General features: G+C 40.1%; 1 protein-coding gene across 5 annotated transcripts in view; it reads right to left on the bottom strand.

Moving 5' to 3' along the window:
- CHID1 (chitinase domain containing 1) overlaps positions 1-25,465 on the bottom strand; it is a 279,829-nt gene that overhangs the window by 135,118 nt on the left and 119,246 nt on the right. The window contains exon 11 of one of the 5 annotated variants that reach the window (XM_030560653.1): positions 1,775-2,426. The exons of the other annotated variants lie outside the window; for them this stretch is intronic. Within the exon in view, the coding sequence (XP_030416513.1) occupies positions 2,393-2,426 (34 nt within the window). The 3' untranslated portion in view covers positions 1,775-2,392. Of the gene's footprint in view, positions 1-1,774; positions 2,427-25,465 lie in introns of those variants that run through there. 5 annotated transcript variants of the gene reach the window in all.

Here is a 25,465-nt window from a genome sequence, read left to right as displayed (position 1 = left end):
ATAGCACAGCAAACTAGTTAGAAATAATACATAATGTACAGCACATGTATTATTTACACCATCCTTTGCAGGGAAACCCAAAGTGTCAGTCATTATCCTCCTCATCATCATCTTCATCCTCTTCATCATCATAGGTGTCTCCCACAGAACACAGGCCAGGTAACATTTTTTTATAATGTGTTACGCTGACACCCCTTGTATCTTATACATATTTAAGAGGGTTTTAGCCCCTTTTTCCTTATCTGAACTTCCACACCCCAGTTTTGCTGAAGTCTCCCATTTCCTATAGGCTAATTAACCATTTAAATCAAACTCATTAGCATTTATGTCAATTGGTTGCCATAAAATCATGACTGCTATGGAGAAAGTAAATAAGGAAGTGTTATTTATTTTTCATGACACAAGAACTAGAGGTCATCAAATGAAATTAATAGGCAGCAGGTTTTAAACAAACAAAAGGAAATATTTCTTCAAACAATGCACAGTCTACCTGTGGAACTCCTTGCCAGAGGATGTTGTGAAGGCCAAAACTATAACAGGGTTAAAAAAAGAACTAGATAAATTCATGGAGGATAGGTTCATTAATGGCTATTAGATAGGATGGGCATGAATGGTGTCCCTAGCCTCTGTTTGCCAGAAGCTGGGAATGGGCTACAGGGGATGGATCACTTGAGGCAGGGGGCTGGACTCTATGACCTTTCAAGGTCTCTTCCAATTCTAGGAGATTGGTATATCTTCAATATTTTTTTTTAACCTATTCTGTTCATTCCCTCTGAAGCAACTGGCATTGGCCACTATCGGAAGATAGGATACTGGGCTAGATGGACCTTTGGTCTGACTCAGTTTGGCCATTCTTATATTCTTATAGGAATATTACAATAAAACCTTGTGAGTTTCAGTTATACATATTGCCTAAAAATATCCTAAACTGTAACCTATGTTTGTGGTTTCTTACTGAACACTAATTGACTAATTTTTAATACTTGCATACTGTTATACTTTACCCTGTGACTTAAGGTCACTTATAATATAATAATAAAGGAGACATACCCATCTCCCAGAACTGGAAGGGACCCTGAAGGGTCATCAAGTCCAGCCCCCTGCCTTCACTAGAAGGACCAAGTACTGATTTGCCCCATATTCCTAAGTGGCCCCCTCAAGGATTGAACTCATAACCCTGGGTTTAGCAGGCCAATGCTCAAACCACTGAGCTATCTCTCCCCCCACTTGCCTGTCATCTAATCATGTCAAGCCCAATCCTTAGTTATGCTAAGCCATTCTTACCTTATATGCCTCAGGCCTGTTGATTCACTACTTGCATTATAGCATCAATCAATACCTTTCTTTTCATGTACATATATGCATGCAAGGCTACACCTCTCATTCATTCCTTAGCCAACGAGACAAATCATTTCAGGGATTTCTTAAAGGGTTTTGCCCTCTGCAGGTAGAAGGCTAAAGCTCAACATACATCCAGAGTGTAGTTTTTTGTCCTATTTGGTAGCATGAGGCTTCAGAACGTGACAAGTATGTAGATAACATGATTTAGAGCAGGGATTGGCAACCTTTCAGAAGTGGTGTGCCGAGTCTTCACTTATTCACTCTAATTTAAGGTTTTGCGTGCCAGTAATACATTTTAATGTTTTTAGAAGGTCTCTTTCTATAAGTCCATAATATATAACTAAACTATTGTTGTATGTAAAGTAAATAAAGTTTTTAAAATGTTTAAGAACCTTCATTTAAAATTAAATTGAAATGCAGAGCCCCTCAGAAAGGCAATCTTCAATGATAGATAAACAAAGGAATACAAGGCTAAGGTTTAGAACGGAGCCTCCATTAATACCAATAGGACATAGGTCGAGATCCCATCTGGGTTAGGTTTCAATATCTAAGGAGAGGATCTCACAAGTCCCTTTAGAAACCCCACTGTAATAGGATGGGCAAAAATGAATAGCTATCCACCAGATGGTGAAAGGCACTAATAGCTGCCAAGTGGACCTACAAGGAACTGAGAGATAGTTCTGACATTTTTAGAAAGAGGAAATAGTCCAGAATAGTAGGGCTCTTGGCTCCCTCTGGGGGGTATCTGGCAATGCTGGATCTTTTCCATTTTGCTGTGTAGCATTTCTTCTTGGAATCTTCACTATTGCTCAGGATGGATTGTATCACTTCCACGCATGATTTTCTAGGTCCATTGCTCGTACAAGTATCATGCTGTTAGATGGAGGGATGCTGGATTAGGGTGGTTCATCTTGCCTCTGTCCTGAGTCAAGAAGCCTGGGAAGAGCTGAATATGGATGCATAGGGGTGTTTGGAGAATGCCTGGGAGCCAGGACTGCCTGTGCCACCCAGGAGCAATCAAGATCACAGATGCTCCATTCTTTCATCTTCCTCAGAACTTGAGGCAGGAGGTATATGGTCTGTGACTGGAATGTAAAAACATCACATCACTGCATGGCTTATATGTAGTTCAAATGAAAGCAGTAATGTCATCACAGTACATTTAAATATAGACAACGGAGACAAGAACTTGGCCCTTATACCAGTTTCTCCCCATGAGTACCCAGTCAGCCAATAAGGATGGTCTCTTTCGTGGAGGCTCACTGGTGGAAAAAGGTACTACGTGATGGCCTCTGCCAAGCATAAGAGCGTGGTCTCCCCTGTTTTCCTTAGGAGTTGAGGTATAAACTCCAGAAGAGTGAAACATGGCCTAGTAGTCCTTAAACCGGTTAAAGGGCTTGTGGGTTTTTGCACCAAAAAGATTCAGACCCTGGAAGGCTGATTGCACCTCTCTTGGGATGCCAGAATCTTGGAGCCAGCATGCCAGCCTCATAACAATGGATACTGCCATGGACCAGGATGCATTATCAGCAGCATCCTGAGCTGCCTACATGGATGTCTTGGGAACTAACCGCCCTTCTGAAATCAGAAATTTAAACTCCTCTCTATTCTCCTGTGAGCATGTCAAAGTCTGAAAATTTTCTGTAATTTTAAAAGGTCATATCACACCAATAATGCCTTATAATTTTCAGTCAAAAACCACTGGCTGGCAGACAAACAACTCTTACATCCCAATAAACAGAGTCACTTTGGCTCCTTATCTCTCTGTCATTCTTGGCTGCGGACGACAGTTCCTTTCACTGGTCACTATAGCCACTAGTGAGCCCAATACTGGCTGAGTGTATAGCTACCACAGCCCAGTGGATACATCTGGTACCTCTTACCTACTTTTATAGAGGTAGAAATTACTGTCACTGATGTTTGCCATGGATGCTAAGCACTATTTAAAAGCTTAATTGATGGGAAGTACCAGGTGCCCAGGCACAAAGACACGGAGAATGTCCAACAGCTTACATGAGGTTTCTTGTACCTTCTCCACCAGTATCTCAAGGGAATTGGCTATATGTCTGAGCAGATCTTGAAATCTTGCAATCTTTTCTAGTCATCTGGGTGAGATGGCGAAGATGGGACATTCAGGGACAAAAATGTTATTGCAAATGTTATTGTCTGATCCTCATCCTAAAGTGCCCCTCCTTAGATAGTTCCTCGGGGGTACAGATTCATGAGCTGAAAGATGAGACACCCCAGGTCCTTGGAAAGGTACAGGAGAGGAGGTTCTTATGCTAGGAGGAGGTGCAGGAGTGTGATATCTCAAGGGGTAAAGACCACGGGGGTTACAACAGGTCCACACTGGAACACTGTAAGGAAAAGGGCCTGGGAGCTAAGGAGAAGGGTACCAAAGCATATTCCCACTTCTATATCCCCTAACAGATCTAGACATCTATGAAGCCCTTGACTCTCTCCCCGAATCAGAAGGCTCAAACAAGGGCGCCCTTGTAGAATATGCAGGTGATCTCTCCTCCCTGTGCTGAGAATGTGAAGGTGAAAAAGAGCATCCCACGTCTAAGGGAGGAGGACAGGCAGGCAGAGCCAAAGTGCTAAGTTGTGTTGTAAGTCTGGATATAACTGGCATTAGAGAAGCACCCAGTGCCTCAGAGGTAGAGGGGAATGCTACCATGGTGGGGATATTTAACCCTGTGGATAGCAGTGGAGATTTCGGCTCATTCTATACCTGAAGATCTCTCAATACTGCATACTTCTTCAGTACCAAGCAAGATGAAGCCATAAATCCCAGTGTGGGAGTAGAAAGCATTAAGGGTTTATGGTGTCATGTGTCTAGTACTAACACATTCAGTGGAGATGTGAGCAGTGTCAGCCAGGCCAGTACTGACAGAGCCGATATAAAAAGAGCCAGCACAGAAGTGCTCAGTGCCAAGGTACAACCTCATGCTATGGCCTGGTACTAGAGGCAAATAGCTATGAACCTCGAGACAGTGTCAGAATCCCAGTCCTATGCAGCCTAGAGCTCCCACAGCACCCAGCTCAGGCTGTGGACTCTACTTCAGTTAGGAACAGTGAGATGATTTGAGTTTCTTAACGAAATTCCCAGTGGGGATCTGCCTCTGCTCTTCCCAGAGGAAAATGCTCCCTCTTCTCTGACCATCTGGCTTTTTTCAGTCTTACCTGAGTCCAAAGCAGGAATGGTCTTTGAAGATAGTGCTTGGGAGCCAGTGGAGATGGAACTCACCGGGGCACTTCTCCACTGAGGTGGCACTTGTCCAGGGGAACTGCCTTGCACTGATCAAAGACTGGCCATATGGAGTGTCTAACAAAAATGCCCATCAAAGTCCTTTTGGAAACTGCTTCTACACTGAGCATTTGTCAGGGATATGAGTGTCCCTAAAACAAAAAAGGCACCTGGTGCATCCATTAATAGGTATCACAGCCTCACAGGAGGGACAAAACATAAAAGCCTGGTGACTTAGGATGGGCCATTCCTAAGTACTGGTATGGGGAAGAAGTTCCCAATCAGAGAAGAAAATAGAATAAGGAAGGTAAAACTTCAAAAACGATCACAAAAAGTTTCCAATAGGCAGACTATCCTTTCTACATGTAACTAACACTAATGCATACAGTAATATATAAAGGGAGCGTGAAAATAAGTTGTGCCAAGTCATGGACACCACAGGTGTTGGGCAATGAGAAGGAACTGAAAGGCGGTCGAGCCTGAGCCACACTTTATGCAATCAATATATAAAGACGCTTAGGGCTCATGTATAACTTCAATGGACACTGCTGGCCAAGACTCCATTCTTGAGCACACAGGCCACATGTACACAAAGAGTGGAACATATATGGACATGCATCCAAAGAGGATCTGAAATATTTATAACTGAACTAGCTGAAGCACCAATGTTTCAGTACAGCCACACACCAGTTATGCTAGATCACATTAAGGATGTCTGCAGAGTTTTGCCCCGCACTCATATCAGTGCTCTGTGTTCCAGTTCAACTGCAATCTTCTTTGAGTTTCCTGGGACAGATCCTGGAAACAATGCATTTGGGAAATTTTCAAGATGCATGAGATACCTCTAGAAGCGCAGAGAAATTGAAGGAATAAGGTCAAGTTGCCATATCCCCCTGGGAAAGTCCCATAATTCCCCTGGGACTGATGGCAACTCTAAGCTGATTTTGCAATATGGGGGTCAAGAAGAATATACAATTTGGTAAGTGGGAGCTGCTGGTTCTCAGCATCTATAAAAAGTGATCCACTTCTATTTAATTTAGCAAAACAGATTTTAAATATTCAGAACCATGGAGACTTTTCCTCCATACTGTAACACTTAAAAGTAGGTCATATTTTGATCTCTAGAAACAGGATCATTTTATTTTAAAAACCACTTCAGTACTATTCAATTAAATAGATCCTGTATAGAGTGAATTTAGCTGTAGACATGTATAAATGGATTATGGTTTAGCAGCAGCTTTACTGGATCAAGTATCAATTAGTATATGCCAGGACAAAACACTGTGCTCTTAGTACAAGACTTACACAGCACTCAGTCTAAAAATACTATTATACCTCTGCTTGCAACTATGTAAAATCCCCATTATAATGACCTTCAAGATGAATATTACAAAGTAGAATTAACATTCTTTACTGTCAAGGATGATCTTAGGAAAAGGAAACATTCTAAACCTTCACACCTTAAACTTGCATTAAATGGGGCATGCAACTTGGAACCTACTTAAATTACAGGTAGTTAAAGATACTACATCTGTTCCTGACTTTCCCTGCCAATATCTGATTTTACAGACAATTTTTTCTCCCTTACAAAAAGTGCATTCCCCCCTTCCCATTGCTCTGTGAAAGACCACCACGGTCTTTCAGTTCCCCTGAATATATGGGGCGTTGGATGGGGGAATGAAACGATACACAAAGTGCTGTCAAATCCACAAAATAAATATGGTGAAAGAGAAAAGTGTAACGAATACTAAGTCACCCTATTTTCAAAATCAAAACCAGGAACCTATGTGTCAACATTCTTCAGGATCTCACTCTCTCTCTTATACACACACACACACACACACACACACACACACACACACACACACACACACAAGTGCTCTACATTCTGGCTCTTTTATTTGATGGGCTCTAGCAGTGTCAGAAAAATCACTCCGGAAGTCACAGAGTAGGTCAGAGAAAGGCAGTGCTCAGTGTCCTCCCTCAGTGTCCCTCCATTTCTCTTCTCTCTATGGTCCCAACCACTATAGACAGAATGGAGTTGGAGGAACAGATGGAGTGCCAGGTCTCCATCTCGTCCCTCTCCACACCTCTACTAGATGACTGGAGCAAGACTAATTACCCTGGATGATCTCATGAGACCCATCTTGCAATACTGCTGCCTGATGAGTTATAACAAGCCTTGACCTTGGCCAATAGTTGCTGTGAACCACACACTTGCTATGTAATGAGTTCAACACACTTATCAGTGCCAACTCTTGCAATTTTATAGCAAATCTCATGATCTGGAATTTGTTTTTTTAAAGTTAACTCCTGAAGTTTGCTCCTTATCTAAAATTGCCATCATCTCCCATTTCTGTCAACAAGACTGAAGCTACAAACTGCCAAGATTCTCCTGTAGAAAAACAGCAAAGAGTCTGCCCCATCTAAAGATGGTGTCCCCTTAGTCACACAGTGAATCAAGCAGGGAAAGGAGAATGTGGAGGTACAGGGAATGACAGCAGGGAGGGAAAATGGATTAGGAAGTGTGACAGAAAACTCAGGAGTCAGGGGAACTTGAGGAAACATTTTGATTGGGATTAACTAATTAAATAACTGACATGATTCATTTTAGTTCTTCCGGGGCATATGTAAATCTGGGACTGTGCCAGTAAAGCTAGGACATACCGTCTCTGATTTCAGATAAAAGCTTAGATGTCATGTTACTTGTAACAAAAGGTAAAGAATTCGGAACAAGTGTGATTTTTTTTTGATCACACATAAATGACCATGCTCTAAAACTTCGTGTTACCTACATTCACGCTAGATCTGAAGACATCCATAACCCAACTTAGTATAATTATACAGCCTCTCTTTTATCTTTAGCTAAAGGATGCCAATGGTCTCATAATGGACACAAACTAAAACTCAGAATCCAAAAAGTTAGCTATAAGAAGGCGCATATTGTACTAACAGGAACAAAATCTAGACCTTTAGATAAACTAAAACATAAAGCTCTTAAGTGCACTCCTGGAGGAAAGGATTATACAGAGTCTTCTTTGTCAATTTAAAAGCCATAGGTCAAATGACTTGCTCAAGTTCACAAAGAAAAAAAATCAATAGTAGACAGGAAAGCCACCTAAGAGTCTTAAATCCCTGTTTCCCTCTCTAACCACTAGTCACCTTTTGTACCTTTCAAAAATAAGAACTACCACAAAAACTATTACATTCTGTATATACTTGATTTTATAGCAACTTCTTCAAAAGAATGATGGATCAAATCAGACAGGATCTTGTCTGTGGAATTTTAAACGAGCTATCCTCACTCCCGCTCTGCAAGTGGTATGTGTTCTTTGATCTTACTTTCCAGTTTGCTTTGTAGTAGGTGGGATTTTTTGCCCTCACTGATACTGCAGTTAATTACTTGGCATATTGACTGGAAATATAGATTTAGCAAGAAGTTCTCAGCAGTCTGGATAACAAGGAAGAAAAAAATCTTTAAATGTTCATGTTCATCTCAGTGTCCAGGTTGGTTGTAGTCAGTGGTGAAAGACAGGCGCTTTAATCCAACAACTCTGGAAAAATGTGTTCTGTGTAATGAGGGATGGTTGTCTGAAGCCACAGGCTTCAAAACCTTAATACCGAAAGTTAAAATCATGAATCCACATTTAGCGACTTAAACAGAAGTAGGACTATTGAGGTTGTTTAGTATTTCTGAAAGCCAGGTCACGTAGGTGTCTAAATATATGGATTTAGGAACATAACTTTAGGCACCCAGGTTTGAAAACTGAGATCTCAAATGATAATAGACAAGTGTTTCTATCCCATAAGCAGATGTCTCCTTCAGGATCATCTGAATATTGGAACCTGTGACTGAAGTGTTCATACAAAAGGGGCTTGTGGGACTCATTTTTAACATACACTAAAGCATGGGGCAATGGCAATTCCAACAAGACTACTGCTTGCTGATTTCTTTTTAATACTGTACATAAGCGAAGAAAGATGGCTACAAAAAAGTAACATCTGCAAAATTACTAAAATGACAAAAAACTGGAGGCAAGAGATCCATCACAGTGAAACTTTTCTAGAATAGCAATAGCCACCAAGGCACAGCCATCTGAGGTCAGTACTACAGCCTACTGTCCTTTTTGTTCTATTGCCGTTTGTTTTTAATCAACTGCTTTAAATTATAATCACATGAAATGATACAGTTCAGTGACTGAGCGCTCCCACCTTACACAGGGACCTAACAAATTACAAACAAATATTCCTTGCTCAATACATAGACACGAGTAATTTAACAAAGTGTAATTCAATTAAAAATTAAGCATTTTGTCATCCATTGGTTAGTATAAAATACAATACTGCAGGTCACAGTTTTAACATTTTCTATTTCTTCCTTTAAGAACCACTATACATTTAGAAGCTGCAGATTTATTTTTCTAAGTACATCTGACAGGAATAAATATTTCTGCACATCTGAAGTTAAACATCCCTAGTTCAATTTTTCTATCAAAGGCGACCAGAGAATACAATAAGGCTGTGAAAAATAAAATTAGATTTCAGTTGACAGAATAGCTATGTACAACTGAATGACATTTTAAAATAGATTAATTCTAAAGGATGCTATTAAAGGGTTGTAATACATTTTCTGAACTATGAATGATGAAAATTAAGTTATCCTATTAGGAATATAATGTGAAGATAAGAGTAATTGGATTAAGCTCTACTGTGTTTGCATCACTTTTTTTATTATTATTAATTGTGTATCCATGTTTTAAATCATCAACTCATTTATAGTGACAGATCTGGCACCCTCTCATTACTAATGGAAAGTGTCTAAAAATGAAAGCACCAGTGGTAAATACCAAAATATCTGTATGTGATCATGGAGACTGGAGCAATCATGCATGCAGAAGCAGACTGAAGGATTCAAAGACATTCAAAGGAGCAGATAAGCAAATGCTAATATCCAAGACAGACTGAACACTGATCTCACTTTAAACAGCCAAGCGGGAACTGGGATGACTATGGAGATTGTGACCTGGGTTAGTCAAGATAACTAGAGTGATCTGCGAACAGCTGTGGAAGAGAGAATATTTAAAAGGTAGAAAAATAGAGTAACATACTAAATACTTCCAGTCAGCAGTATTTCCAAACCTTAAAACTTCTAAAGATATGGGCAGAGTGAGGGATGCATTGCTTCCGTGCATCCTCTAAATTCAGTGTAAAGAAAATATCAGAACTGAAGACATCTTTAAAATACCTAACAGACCCGCAATATCTGGCCAAGGCAAATCTTTAAGGTGAACACAAAGCTCCACAAAAGTTCAGGTGACAGAAATCAACATATAGACCATAGCCCTGCACTGTTTGTGTATGTATATTACTGAGAAAGAGAGGGCAGTAAGCACATTATCTGAGGCCTGCTTTGCAATTCTGTCATAGTAATTTAGGTGGACTCAATCTGGAGAAAACCATTGTGGTGGGTGGCAAATTAAAATGGGCAGCTAGATCAGATTAGGTTACACAGAATAGTGCACCAGCAAACAGAGATGCGTATAGTGATAGTATATTTAAGCCAAATATTTTCATGCCTGCCCCAGGATAATAAAAACCTTTTCAGATCTCCAAAAGTTAGCAAAGACATTTTTCTTTTCCTTCTAGCAACTACGGGGCATTTCTTTAAAAAAAAAATGAACATGGTATTTAATTGTAGAACAACCTACTAGAGAGTTCTGAAGAAGTTCCTTGACTTGCACTCTCAGCCTTTCTCACCCTTTAAATCCAAGTCCTCATGTGTATGTGTGTGTATTTTAAGTTTACCTGCCTCCTGGTCACATCATAATATTACTGACTTGTACCTTCCACCTCTCTATTTCAGGTTGGATCTTGGAGCAAGATGCTACTTGTTGGGGAAGAATTTACTGCGCATTATGAAATGTGATCCTGCTTCTCTGTTGTACAAGTTGATATTATTTGAGAATTCCACCAAAGACTAGTTACAGATAGTTACTTGGAAAGATACAGGAGCTTCATTCAAAATACTTTAGCTCCCCATTAGGCAACATCCCTGATCATGTTGTCATAAACAGATAGCTAAGGGTTAATGTCTCTTTCACCTGGAAAGGAGTAATCTGAAACACCTGACCAGAGGACCAATCAGGAAACAAGACTTTTTCAAATCTGGGTGGAGGGAAGTTTGTGTGCGAGTCCTTTGTCTTGTGTCTGTCTCTCTCGGCTATGGGAAGGAATTTTCTGTATCCTGCTTTCTAATCTTCTGTTTGTAAGTACAAAGATAGGTTTGGTTTTTTTGTATTTACATGTGTGTAGTTGTATTTACATGTGTTAAATTGTATTCTTTGTGGATAAGGCTGTTTATTCATATTTCTTTTAAGCAATTGACCTTGTATTTGTCACCTTAATACAGAGAGAACATTTTTATGTATTTTTCTTTTTTTACATAAAGCTTTCTTTTTAAGACCTGTTGGAGTTTTTCTTTAGTGGGGAACTCCAGGGAACTGAGTCTGTGCTCACCAGGGAATTGGTGGGAGGAAGAAGTCAGGGGGAAATCTGTGTGTGTTAGATTTACTAGCCTGACTTTGCATTCCTTCTGGGTGAGGGGGGAAGAGAGATTAGCTCTTGGTGCTTCTGTTTTCCAGGACTGGAAACAGGGAGGGTGGCGTCCCTCTGTTTAGATTCACGGAGCTTGCTTCTGTGTATCTCTCCAGGAACCCAGGGAGGGAAGACCTGGAAGGGAGAAGGGAAGGGAAATGGTTTATTCCCCTTTGTTGTGAGACTCAAGGAATTTGGGTCTTGGGGTCCCCAGGGAAGGTTTTTGGGGGGATCAGAGTGCCCCAAAACACTCTAATTTTTTGGGTGGTGGCAGCTTTACCAGGTCCAAGCTGGTAACTAAACTTGGAAGTTTTCATGCTAACCCCCATATTTGGGACGCTAAGGTCCAAATCTGGGAATAGGTTATGACACATGTACTCTTAGGTTCACAATTAGTGGACACTATGACAGTCTGTCCCCTGTGTTCATCCTTTTTACAAAACTTTGGTAAATCTTGCACAAAGTATGCCTTCTGAGGTATCATTTGAAAACTCATAATTTGCTGATCATTACTGTCCTGGTAAAATGTGTGTGACATTAGTGTATGTAGAGTTACAATATTCTTCTATATGACATTGCTGAGACATGAACCAAGATTAGAAAAGCAGGCACAGATCAGTTCCTCAGAGACAAAAGACAAACTAATGCCTCAGCCAGGTGTCAACACAATCAAATGGACTATCATCTGATTAAGTGGCCATTCTTTGGCAGGAAGAAGAGTGTGAGCAAGAAATTTACATCTTGGCAATGGAACAGCTTGAGGGTTCCCATGTAAACAGATAGACTATTTCCTGAAACCCAGTGGGAGATGATTCTCAAAGAGGAGAAAATGATATAAAAATGAAGAACAGAGGACACAAATCACCTCTCTCCTCTCATCTCTACTCATGGCATCAACAACATTTGAAAGACAAACGAGGCATCATTGAACTGGAGCAGTGGTCCTGGCTGAAGAAATCCAGCCAGACTGCTGTAAGCATGTGGTGAGAGAAAACTTTTGCTCTGAATTCACTAAGTTTGATAGGTTAGGTATTAGTTTGCGTTTTACCTTTTATTTCTTTGTAACCAATTCTGACTTTTCTGCCTCATTGTGTGCAATTACTTAATATCTATCTTTCTGTAGTTAATAAACTTGTTTTATCTAAGCTAGTGTATTTGGATTGAAGTATTTGGGAACCTCCATTTGGGATAACAGGGTTTGTGCATATCATTTTCTATTAATGAAATAATGGATTTTCTATGAGCTTGTATTGTCCAGAAGGAAAGAGCAGGACTGTAGAAGACACACAATTCTGGGGACAGGTCTGGACTGGGACTGGAAATTTGCTGGTGTCACTCTGCAATATAATTCAGGAGTGGCTGGCTAGAAGGACTCATATAACTCTACTGGGAGTAATTTACATGCTAGAGGCTGTCTGTAAGCAAGGCCAGGAGTGGTTGCTCTCACAGCAAAGCCATGTAAAACGCACTTCAGATTGGAGAATTGAGAGGACAACTACCCTGGGGACTGTCACAGATATAACAACTGGAGATTTGCCATAATAGCTCAGATAATTTTAATTAAAGCCATTTTGTGCTGAACAAAAAAGGCTTTAGTCAAATTTTGCATTATTTAAGTAAGATTGCGATAACCAAATGCAACTGTGCAATTACTATGTTACAACCATGCAACAAAGCTAGTGCTCAATATTCTACTTATGGATTTCCATTGAGAAGATTTTAATGCTGAAGACTGGAGGAAAACCTATTAATGTGTAAAGAGGTTTCAGGTCTGGGTTGAAATAGGTCAGTGAGGTTCTGTGAATAAGCCTGAGATGTAAGTGCCTATAGTGTAATTGTTTAGGTTTTGTCTTGAACACAAACAGTGGTTGCACTTGGGGTCATACTTTGCTAGCATGTTAGCTAAGCGTAAACGAAACTCATTTATTTTTCCTGTCAAGACAAACCCTTAGAGATAGAAAATTGCAGTCTCCAGTGTGGATCCAGACTGATCTTTCATGATTACATTCACTTAGAAAAATTAAAATAGTGGCTAAAATTTCAAACAGGAGCCTTACTTTAGATTCCTAATTCCATATTTAGGCATCTGAGGACGGGCTTTTCAAAAGCAACAAGTTACTTAACAGCATTTAGGCAGTTATGAAAATTCCACCTTTAGGAACATCCTAAAGTTAGTCTCCCATTTTCAGAAAAATTAGCCAGTGCCCTTTCACCCATTTGTGAAACCTTTCAAGCCAAACACCCTAGTCTAAGGGGCTTGTTTTGCCACTACAGAAACAAAATAGCTTTCTCCATTTAGAGTCCCATGTTAGTAATGTGAACCTTTCCTTTTTCCAATTTAAAATATTTACTTTATTAGTTTAATGGCCCAACCATTCCCCCAGTTTCTGTTCAAATCTAAGTTAATTGTATCTAATTTGCATATTAATTCAAGTTCAGTTTTGAAGTTTGAAGTTTCAGGTTTGAACAGAAACTGGGAATGGGCCATTACACCTTCTATGAGTCATCTCGATTATCGCTTCAGAAGTTTTTTTTCTCCTGCTGATGATAGCTCATCTCAATTGATTGGCCTCTTACAGTTGGTATGGCTACTTCCACCTTTTCATGTCCTCTGTATGTATAAATATCTTCTTGCTGTATGTTCCAGTCTATGCAGCCGATGAAGTGGGCTGTAGCCCATGAAAGCTTATGCTCAAATAAATTTGTTAGTCTCTAAGGTGCCACAAGTACTCCTGTTCTTATGTGTGTACAAAAAAAAAAAAACCATACAGGACATTTTCTCTTTATCTGGTTGACACTGGGTTAAGATAACCAAAAAAAAATAAAAATTAAAAAAAAAAATCACATTTTTAAGAGAAAGGGAGATAGATTTAAAATGTATTCATTTTCTCATTAAAGAGAGAACTGACAGAGCACTGATCTATTGAGTAATACAGACAGAATTTGTGCAGCCTTCCCCAAACAGTTGCCAATATATCTCAATCCAGATATTTAAAACTAAATACAAGTTGGCATCCTGTTTGTTGTAAAGTGTCAAAAGCATACAGTCTACTGAAGACAGAACATCTTACCTCTGCCTATGTAATCCACATACTTGCATCTCATAAATTAGTGATATAAATACAGAAAAAAATAGGGTGAACTCCTAGCTCTTGATTTGTTTTCTGGTACTTTGTGTACTTGAGGATTTATTGGAGCCAGGCCAGAATCATCCAGAAATTGGGTGTCATGGGCAGTAGGAATGTTCATTAGCTGTTTGAAGCTACTTTGGTGATTTCCATTGTGGGCAAGCAGCCTGCTAGGACATACTCAGAATCATTCTCTGAGACCAGAACTGAAGGGCAGGGGAAGGAGTTTATAAATATGAGGAGTGGGAGCCATACTGGAAAATTCAGCAGTGAAGCAGCTTCAGGATCAGAAGTGTTTTTTGTGTTCAAGGGACTTTGCCTGTTTTGTTGGATTTAGATTGCAGACTCCCTCAGCCCACAGGAGATGGAGAAGAGGACTAGAATTGCTGCAGGCTCTGCAAACTAAATACTGTAATTGCAGATACTCAAGGTGAGTTTTATGAAGCCTGCAGGGCTATACCCTCTACAGGGTTTGGACACCATTCCACAGAGACAGAGAAGGGTAGAAACTCCCTCCCAGAAAGGTCCCCTTGGGAACTGTGTGTATTTACGAATGAATAATTATATTTCTCATTTGGACTTATTATAGTAACAAGTACTAAAACTTGTGAGGGGAAGACCTGAAAGTGTTATCTCCAAGAGATTTAATTGACAATATTCACAATTGTTTCAAGAGTTCAGCACAGTCCCACCATCTTTTCTACTCTTGTTGCACTAAAACATTGTAAACAAATCCTAGTTTTTTAAATGATGAGATTCCCAGGCTGATTTTTACACAAGCAGAAGCCAGACAAAAAAGTAACACATGGAGAAAGTTCCCCACTCCTTTTGCTCTTGACATGCCCAATTTCTGCCCCCCAAAACGGTGTGGTGGTTGAAATGTAGACAAAGATCCAAGGGATATAACCAATATAACTAATCATAAAATAAAAAATCTGGTGTAGCACATAAATTAACCCATGTCTTCTGCGGAGAAATCTAGCACATTAATCCATGCTAATCTATTTAAAATTTCAGTATTGCAGCCTGACAGTACTGCAAAGCAAGCACACAAAACATGCAGTGAAAAGGTCACAAATTGAAAATCAGATATCCTGTTGAAGCAATGACATTATAAATGAGCTAGAGGAAATTATAATCCCATCAGAATTCAATAAAAGGTACTGATTCTTTCAAGCTTGAAAAAGGGATGATGTTTGGAATTCTGATGAAGATGTAAATGCAGAGTGAAAGTGTATATGCAAATATCAACATTTAGTACATGGCACTTGAACAGAAATTCTAGCATTTTATTTTCAATAAACAAAGAAGCAAAAAAATAAGACTGGTATATTCCATTTATTTATGTATCACTTAACATGTTTCATGGGCGAGAGGTAAAAATTCACCCTGAACTTACAACTCCAGCCAATGAATGGCAAAGTAATAATGAACTGTAAAAGAAAACATTCTGTTTTTGATTTGAAGTCCATTCACAATTTCCAGTTTAGACATCCATCACCAACTCCACAGACTTAGAAGCAAGGGAAGCTTGCAGAGTTACATTCCTATAAAAACTGTTCTGTGAAGAGCGGCTTTATCACAACTTTTGAATAGAGATTGATAATTAGAGCTCTACACAAGGTTACTAAATGACTAAATCAAAAACAAAACAAAAAATATGTTCAGGCTATGGCATGAAATTCAGAGAACAGATTTCAAGTTCACGGTCTATTTCTGCTCTACCTATCCTCTCTTGCAGACAGATTCTCACTTCCACTCCACCAACGATGTTAGCCTCGATAGCTCATTTGGAATTTTTCCAACATGCATTGTGTAAGGAGCAGAATAGGGAAAGTATATGTAAGGAGCTCCCAGTAAAAACAGAAAGCCCACATAATTCTCCTTTAAATATCTCCTTCAAGTCCATCTATGCTGTCATGCCTACAAAGCACTTCACAAGGACTAGACAATGTGTGTGCTGTGACTACTGCCACCTTGCGCTCCCTTCTCCCCACATGTTATATTCACCTGTTGTCTAGTTTCAGATTGTAAACTTTGAGCAGGGACTGCCTTATGCTTACACAGTGCCTAGAACACTGGATCCCTAACCTCTAGTTACTACCACAATAATAGATGTATGGAGGTCACTATAAATTAATTAAAATTGCTTTGAATCTTTTACATTTTGGCTTTTCCAACTTCTCAAATGATCTTTTGGGAATGATTTTATAGAATGATTCCCTAACCCCAACAAATAAATGAAGGTTAAAACCAGCAATACTTGTCTTTCTAAAAATGATACACTAAATCTCTCTTACACTGGTAAAAATCCATATTATGACAAACTAAATTTTCAGTCTCTGGGATCCGCTGTTCCAGATAATTGTTCTAGTTCAAAAGAAACTCCTCATACACTCTCACACTTAAGCTGTGCCTTTTACAACTACTGAATGGAAGCAGGTCACCTAAATTTCTTAATTCATAACTCTGGAGAGCTATTTAATTGGCAACTTCTAGTAAGGAATATGGATAAGTCAATGTCAGAGGTCTGCTTCTGCATAACATCTATGTTAAGTATGTAGTTGCCTATCACCCTGGTATCCAAGTGTCAGAAGATAAATTGCAGACACATGCGATAAGCACCTTTGACTGCTTCACCAGTCCTATGTCCACTAATCCATATTCCTAGGCATTCTGCAGGTTAAGGAAACCAGATCTTGATCTCTAAACAATTTCAAACTTCACCCCAATATTAGTGAAAGACACTACAGAATAAAGCAAACTAAACTATCTGGAACCTCCTCCTTGCACCATGAGGAAAAAGAAGATTAGTAGGCTAGAATATTAAGAACATTAAACAATCTTTCATGTTTTTTTAATCAAATAGCAAAGTACATGAGAAATTTCATGTTGACTGGTTCAATTTTAACTAAGTGCAGATCAAGAGTATGTCCAAACCAGGCTTATAACAGCAAGCTACAACCTTCACTATGGAGGAACTCGACTCTCTGTAATGTTTGTTACACAAAGAATACACACAAAGAATACATACAATAAAGATTTTAACAGCATGAGTTAGGGAGGATCATTATCAAAAGCTTAGTACATTAATGATCTCCTTTGGGATATAAATCTAAATGATTCATCTATATGTACTCAACTCATGTGTGATAAAATCAAGGATCAATCCCATAGGTTCTTATTCCCCACAGCAATCATAGCTCTCCCAACCCAATCAGTGCTAAAAATTTATTCTTTCTGTGTAACTAGTCATTTTCTCAATCCTTTCCCTGCCTTATTACTATAAACTGCTGAATTTGGTGAAATTTAACTCATATCCACGCTAACTAAAACTAATTAAAACCAATATAAGGAAATGCAGAGTGACAGCTTCATTGACTTTACCTTTTAATCCAGAAAGTTCCAAGTGACCAGGACATTAAGCTCTTTAAGTAGAAACAATATAAATAAAACGTTATTGGGACTCTCAGACAATAGTTACTGATAACACAGTTTTTGCTCAAACATGAAAACAGTATTTAAAAAAAAAAACAGACTGATGTCTTCAGTAACAAGTCTAATACTAGCAGTCATATACTGTTTGAAAAACTCCTTCAGTGAAAAGTACTGGATGTTCAATCATATGGAGAAGTTTTAAGTTTTTGTCAGCCAAGTTCAGTTTCATATGGAAATGAGAAATACCACAGCTGGGATGACAAAAGTCAAGTTTTACTTGAACATGGAATGGATAAATAGCAACTAGCAAAAAACATGTAACTGAATTTAAAATAGAACATTAGTGATGTGTATGTGACACTGTGTTCACACACACACACACACACACACACACACACACACACACACACACACACACACACACACACACACACACACAGTATTCATTCAATTACTGAATCAAAGTGTTGCAGTTTTAGTACTGGAGCATTTTTTCAGTAAAGCAGCCAAAATTTCATAGTATCCTGTAGTCAAACATAAAATGTATCAGGAATAGTTAGGATATAGAGGTGAAATATAAGTATTAATTAATGTTGTAACACAGGACCTACAGGAGAAACCCTTGATGACCATTGGAAGCTGGTGTGAAATGTTGGAGACTTTCTTAAGGGAGTCACCTGTTACTATGGAGATAACATGATGTAAATGTTAAGGGGAACTAACAAGTTTGACTCTGAAAAATGGGGCACCCCAAAAGTAGTGAGGTGTGGAAGTTCAAATAAGGAAAGCAGTTAAAACCTTCATAAATATGTGGAAACCCCAGTGCATGTCAGCCTAACACATTACAAAAGCTGTGTCACGGCCTGTGTGCTTTGGCTGGGGGAAATGCCAGGGTGGCGACCATTGGTGGTGATGGTGCGGATGAGGACGAGAACTAACACTTTGAATTTTTCCACAAAGCATAGTTTAAGTAATGCAAATATTATGTATTCTGTACTGGTCTCTCTCTCCTTTACCAGACTTCAGTGTGTGGATTGTTTGGTGGGTTAAAAGTAATTACAGAAAGACCAATGTGTAGTCTCTCGTGCACCACAGGGTCACTTGTCTATTGGTAACCTCTCTATTATAATTTATCTTGGGGTTGAACTCTCACAGATTTAAGTAGGTGTGAACCCTCACCTTGAGATTGGTAATTAAAGTAACCCGTAACTATAGATAAGGCTATACTCCCTTTGCTGTTTCACGTATAGTCATAAAAAGGCTGTTGTATCCCTTTCTTATCTGCATTATAGTAGTGCCTACAGGCCGCAAGGCAGGCAGGATTCCCCACTGTCCTGGCATGAAAAATTTGAGGAGGTGTTCTTTCAAATCACAACTAAAAATGGTAGAGGCATAGGGGATCATCTGAACTTCAGTAAGTTCATTTGATGGTGGAGTCTGAAATGGAGTAGGAGCACTGGGAGAAAGTCTTGGCTATAGGGACTTTCTGAGAAGATGATAACCCCCTGAAATGAAAGCTATGCCTGAAGGAATAAACTTGAGTGAACTTCCTCTTCTGTAACTAAGAGGAAAGAACTATGACTACAATGCAGGGGGAGGAGGAGGATTCTGGTTGAGAGGATCCTTACAGGTCTGTTCTTCAGTTGCATTATTCATATTATCAGTGAAGAATGAGACCCTCATAGGGAAGGTCTTCCAGTCTGGGCTTTGGCTCCAGAACTGAGAATTAAACACTCATTAGATTACAACAGCAGTTGACACAAATCTGTCCACATTACTCAAAAATATTCTGTTTGAAGAGATTGAGCATGCCCAAGATATCTTGATTCAGCTCAAGAAAAAAGACTGCAGTAGCATAAGCCCCCGCACAATAAGAGATTCCTTTTCTTGAGCTTACTGGAAATACCACTTCCATGACAATGAGGAATAATACAGTTAAGACCTTGGCACTGATCCTGTGGTCAATCTGACGACAACCAAGCAGGGGGCAGTCTGGGTGTGGGGAGGATAGAGCTCAGGATGGGGGTCTGGGTGTGGGGGAGTCCAGATGCTAGGGAGTGGGGCTCAGGGGTGGTGATCCAGGTGCAGCTGGTTGAGGCTTGGTGGGGTGGGAATCTGTATGTGGGTGGGATGGGGTGAGGCTTGGTGGGAGGGTCTGGGTATGAGGAGGTCTGGATGTACGGGGTCTGGGTGGATCGGGGAGCAGGTCCCTGTACAGTGATCCCTCTCCCTGTAGCTGAGGAGTAATGAGTTCAGGAAGCTGGGTGAGGAAAGAGTTTTCAGAGCTTCCTGCAGCCTGGGGAGAAATCTGGGGGGTGTCTGATCCAGCCCCAGATGCCGTGCTGGGGAAGAGGAAGTCCCGTCCTCCCCAGCCCAACTGGGACTAGCAGCTGAGCCTGGCGCAGGGTATGAGCCACCAGCTGGGTCTTCCACAGTCCTGCCCCCTGCCTCACAATGATGTACCTCTCTGCTGGCTGCCCTGGGCACCAGCCCTGCTGGCTGCCCTGGGCACCAGAAACATACTGTTGCGGAGGGTCACATGACTGCTCATGGCTTCCCTTTGCTTTCCCATCAGAAAGTCACTTTTCTGCAGGGAAGTAAAGAATTCTGTGGGGGACATGAATTCTGTACATGCACAGTGGCTTAGAATTCCCCCTGGAGTAAAAAGGTTAAGGACAGAAATTCATTAACCTTACACTCTTACTGTACCCTTTTTAAAAGATGAAGCATGTCAAGATTGAAAGTTATCAGTAAAAAATTAATCAAGTACCTGCTATGCAGCTAGCAGTACCAATAAGCTGTTAGTACAAATAAAAAACTGCTAATGTTGTGGAACATTTGCACTTCAATTCCTTCAGTGTCTGTAGCTATACTTTCCATTAGTAGTTTCTGTATGTATTACTTCAAGACTTGTTCATAGCTTTATAATTCCAACCCTGTTTCTTGATGGGTTTTGCAAGTTCTTCCATCAGGAAGGAGACAATTACACATATTTTGTTGGTGAAATTGATACTTCTGTCATGAAGTTTAACATCTGCATCATAGTTCTTGGCCTATAAAAGGCCTGCACATATGAATATTTAAATTGCTCTGCAGAATTTGGATGACTTTTTAAAAATGCATAAGGAATGCAAAACCATAAGGAAACACCAGAGGCAAAAGTTAACGCAAATGCATTCCTTTAATTTGATTGCTAAACAATGTCATCTTGGTAGAGAAGGCACTTTACACTTTCAAGAAGCGCACAGACTCAATACACAACCAAGAATGACAGACATGTCTTTACTATTTCACTGAAGAAAACACTGAACTGTGTTTTGTCAGGCAAATGTCAAAATTTGGGGGTTTTTACACACGTCAGAGTTTGCCTCAGAAAACTTTAAAGAAGGCCTTATTATCAAATGAAGTAGTATTTAGTTGTCTCGCTACAAAAAAATCAAGTATGATAATTATATTTGAATTACAAAGAAAATTTTCCCCTTTTAAATCTACTCTGCTGATACTTGAACTAGTTAGAAAAGCCCATTAAAAAAGAGGTAGAACATCAGAGCTAATCTCTGTCAAATCTGAAGTTACATGTGGCCTCTCCAAACACTTAGAATGAATGGTGAAGTGTCAGTGAGGACTGACAGATCACTACATCCTATTTCATTTATTTTAATTGCCCCTAATTGATACTAGGGTAAAAATCAAAGTCAAGCCATAGTGGTGAAAAGGCTGAGGCTTCATTGCCAAGATGAAATGGAGAACAAAGCTTGAGGGCTTTGTTACTTTATTTGAACTGTTACACCAAATATCATTTTACTCTGCAATTTCTTTCCAATAGCTAGCACGGCAGAGGAAGTGGGTTGTGTGGTATTTTGAGAACACCCACTGCACTGTTATACCAGTGACAACAAATGCCTTCCACAAAAAACAAACAATCTCAATATTAAATGGAAAAAATACATGCAGTGTAAGCAATTACTGAAGATATTTTAGCTCCATTCCATACTACAAAAGCCTTCATATCCCTTCTTCTCATATGTGTTTTTTCCTGCTTAATTTTAGGCACTGTGGCAGAGCTCTGACCTTGCCCCCGTGGGTCCTGTTTCTAGGTGGTTTATGCTAGCCTCAGTGGCTCACTCCGATCCTCCACTTAGCCCTTCTCTCTCTAAGGCCAGAGTGCAGTCTACTAAGCCCTTTTCATTATAGGCCAGCAAGGAGGTTGGTGAGAGAACTCCCACAGTCTCTGCAGTCCCTGGGGGATTACTTCAGAACAGTTTAGCCTCCTGTTCTGACAGAGGCCTGACTTCCCCTCCCAGGAGATGTTCCTTTAGTGGTGGGTTGTGGGGGAACCCGGGCCTGCGTTCTACTCTGGGTTCTGGCCCAGGGACCCTAATAGTAGCAGCTGTTGGCAGCCAACCTTTCACTGCCAGAGTTGGTACATTTCCCTGGGCGACTTCCCCACAGCTCTCCTGCTTCTCCCTTCTTCACCCTTACCTTAGGGCTCCCTTACCAATGGCTTCAGGGTGTCTTCATTAACCAGCCCTTCAGCCACACTTCCTCTCCTCTGGCTCCCTGGCTCTCCTCTGCCTGATTGGAGTGAGCCCTTTTTATAGTATCAGCAGAGCCTTAATTAGAGTCAGGTGGTCACATTAGCTTAATGGCTTCACCTGACTCTTTGCAGGTTAATTAGAGTCAGGTGTTCTCATTAGCCTGGAGCAGCCCCCGCTCTGGTCAGTCAGGAAACAGAAAACTGTTAATCCAGTGGCCAGTATATCTGCCTTCTGCTATTCTGCTGTACTCAACTGGCCTGGGTCTATCACAGCACATGCGTAGCCCCATTGACTTCAGTAAGACTACTCAAATGTTTTGCTGGAGTAAGGCCCTATTGGATCTGGCCTTCGTGATCATTGCTGTGTCCTGCTACTTTTAGACAAGTAAATTCAATCTCCATTTAGCTGTGAACATTCACAACTTCTGCCAGACTAAGTCAGGGGTAGGCAACCTATGGCATGCGTGTCAAAAGCGGCACACAAGCTGATTTTCAGTGGCACTCATGCTGCCCGAGTCCTGGCCACTGGTTCAGGGGGACACTGCATTTTAATTTAATTTTAAATGAAGCTTCTTAAACATTTTAAAAACCTTATTTACTTTACATACAATAGTTTAGTTATATATTATGGACTTACAGAAAGAGACCTTCTAAAAAAGTTAAAATGTATGACTGGCACACGAAACCTTAAATTAAAGTGAATAAATCAAGACTCAGCACACCACTTCTGAAGGTTGTCAACCCTGCTGTAAGTCATCCTAGAAATATAGCATTAAAGTGCAGTTAAGGTAAGTGGAGGAAAGAAGTAGACCTTACCAAGATTCAAAATGTAGAAGAATATACACCCTGACAGGCAGGACTATGCTACAGAATTGGAAGCCAAGCCAAGCCAGATATCAGGGTTTTTGCATCTATGCTAATGGAAAGCCTTCTAGGAAGAGCAGAGTTAACTGCTGATAGAGCCACTGATGCAGGTATATCTTTAAAACTACTGGCAGCTACTATTGGTGTCTGTGCTGTGCACATAAGCGCTCAACATTCTACCATAAGTTTCTGTTCCAAGACATCACTGCTCCAATACATTTCTGAATTGCTTTCACACACTTAAGAGATCTGAAATTCGCCACCTAAAGTTATTGCATTGTCAAAAATCTTGAAACAGATCAGAAAGTGAAATTGGCTTAAAAACCATCGAAGAAATGGATGAGTATTAGCTTACAAATCCATGCTGAAATTCAAATGGTCTGAGGAAAAGGCTTCCTCCTTGATTGGTAAGGAAATATTCATTTTTCCCCTAATTCCCACCCCCCATGCAAAATACTCCACAGCCTTTAGCCCTATTCCACTATTGGAAATCTGTAGTCCCAGCCTCTCAACCCTCTCCTAGCCTTTCTTTTCATGCTTTTACCTTCCTGGGGCTTCTCATGCATTTTCCTTCCCCACATCCCACTCAGTCACCATAGCAGGAGAAAGCAATGCCAATGGGTCTTGGACCAGCTCTCTAGTTCCTTCTCTGTTTAAGGCCTTGTCTACAATACACAGACTTTGCCAACTCAGCTATATTGGCATACTAGACACAGCTTAGGCCTACAGAGGGAATTTTCTGCTGGCATCATATCACCTCCCCAAACAATATTAGCACAACATTATTTTGATGGCATAGTTGCATCTACACTGGGGCTTTTGCTAGCATCACTATGTCACCTAGAGGAGTTGTTTTTTCACACCTCTGACTGACACAGCTATGCTGACAAAACTTTGTTGTATAGACCCGGCCAGAATTAGAAGACTTCTTGTTCTATAAGCCATCAGAGAGCAGGTAGAACTCTAAGTAGATAGGGGGAACACAAGTAGCCTATAGTTAGAAGAGGGAAGAACACTCAACTTTGTTCTCCCAGGCTCAGGTCTACAATATCATCTCCTCACCACTGAAGGTCCTTGTTCACATATCAAGTTTAATAGTAGAAGCAATCAGGTGAAGACGGATTAGGACAACAGTCACATGATGAGATCAAAAAGAGTGAGCTATTTGTGTATATACATAAAGTATCTTTACTGCACAAAATCTATAACTGACTAATTCATTCCAACAGTGGAATAATGAATTATCTTACTGTCCAACCGCTGATCACAATCTGGGTCAAGCATGGAAGTGTCTCTCAGGACAGATGGAATTCAGTTCTGACTACGCTGGGCTGCTTTTTTTGCTCTCATTTATTACTGCCTTAGTTCAGATATTGATCTCCTATGCCAGCCAGCTCCAGTACCAGGATTGTTGCTGAGACTGCATCTCTCTTGCCTGATTTTAGAAGGAGGACTATTTCAGCTAGAGGAAGGAAAGTAACCCCTAAAAGATAAGATAACATCACATACTCTTTTTTATTTTGAATAGCATGTAGTTCTACCACTTTACATCCTGAGCAAGTGTGGAAATTCAATTCACTGAATAGATTAATGTTAAACTGTAAGAAATGCAGATTAGAAAATCAGTTTATTAACATTAGAAAAGCTGAGTTGCTTTCTTTTAAGCCTTAAAAGAAAATCCTGTCTGTTCAAAAAGCATCCAGTACACATCAAAAAGCTTCCGTCCTTTAAGGAAATACAAATGATCTCATTAGTGTCAGTTTACTAGTAAAGAAAACAGGCAATTAGAGTCTGGTACTATTCAATCCTGTTCTGTTCTAGTGTAGCCTATGATAAACAAGTCCTGCCTTACAATAGCTGTATCCAGAAACATATATGTCATTAGTTTATTTTTAAACAGATCATTTTGCCCCATCATCAGACATACTAATCAACAGCAGGTTTTGTCTATTGAATCAAAATCAATGGGGAAATAGATTAGAAAGTGACATTTACCAAAACAAAGGAAGTGACAGTTTTAGGGGCGAGATGGAAGAGGGAGACAGCAGCTGAAAATCTGCTCTGTACAGCTCACTGTATAACCCACTTTGTGATGCTCTGAACCCCCTATAGTTGTGACTGGGCCAGAGAGGTTGATGAGCATAATACAGCCTTGGATAACAAAAGCAAGTCTTTAGGCTCAAAGGGCAAAGGATCTTGTGTTTTTGGAACCAGAGGTCCCAGGTTTGATCCCTACTGTAGACAATCCCTCAGGGGCACGGTGTAACAAGAGCATTTGGCCAGTACTACATCTTCCTCAAGGGCTAATCCTGCAGG

Source organism: Gopherus evgoodei, chromosome 4 (genome assembly GCF_007399415.2).
Source record: "Gopherus evgoodei ecotype Sinaloan lineage chromosome 4, rGopEvg1_v1.p, whole genome shotgun sequence".
NCBI lineage: Eukaryota > Metazoa > Chordata > Testudines > Testudinidae > Gopherus > Gopherus evgoodei.
This window is presented reverse-complemented; position numbering and strand designations above follow the sequence as displayed.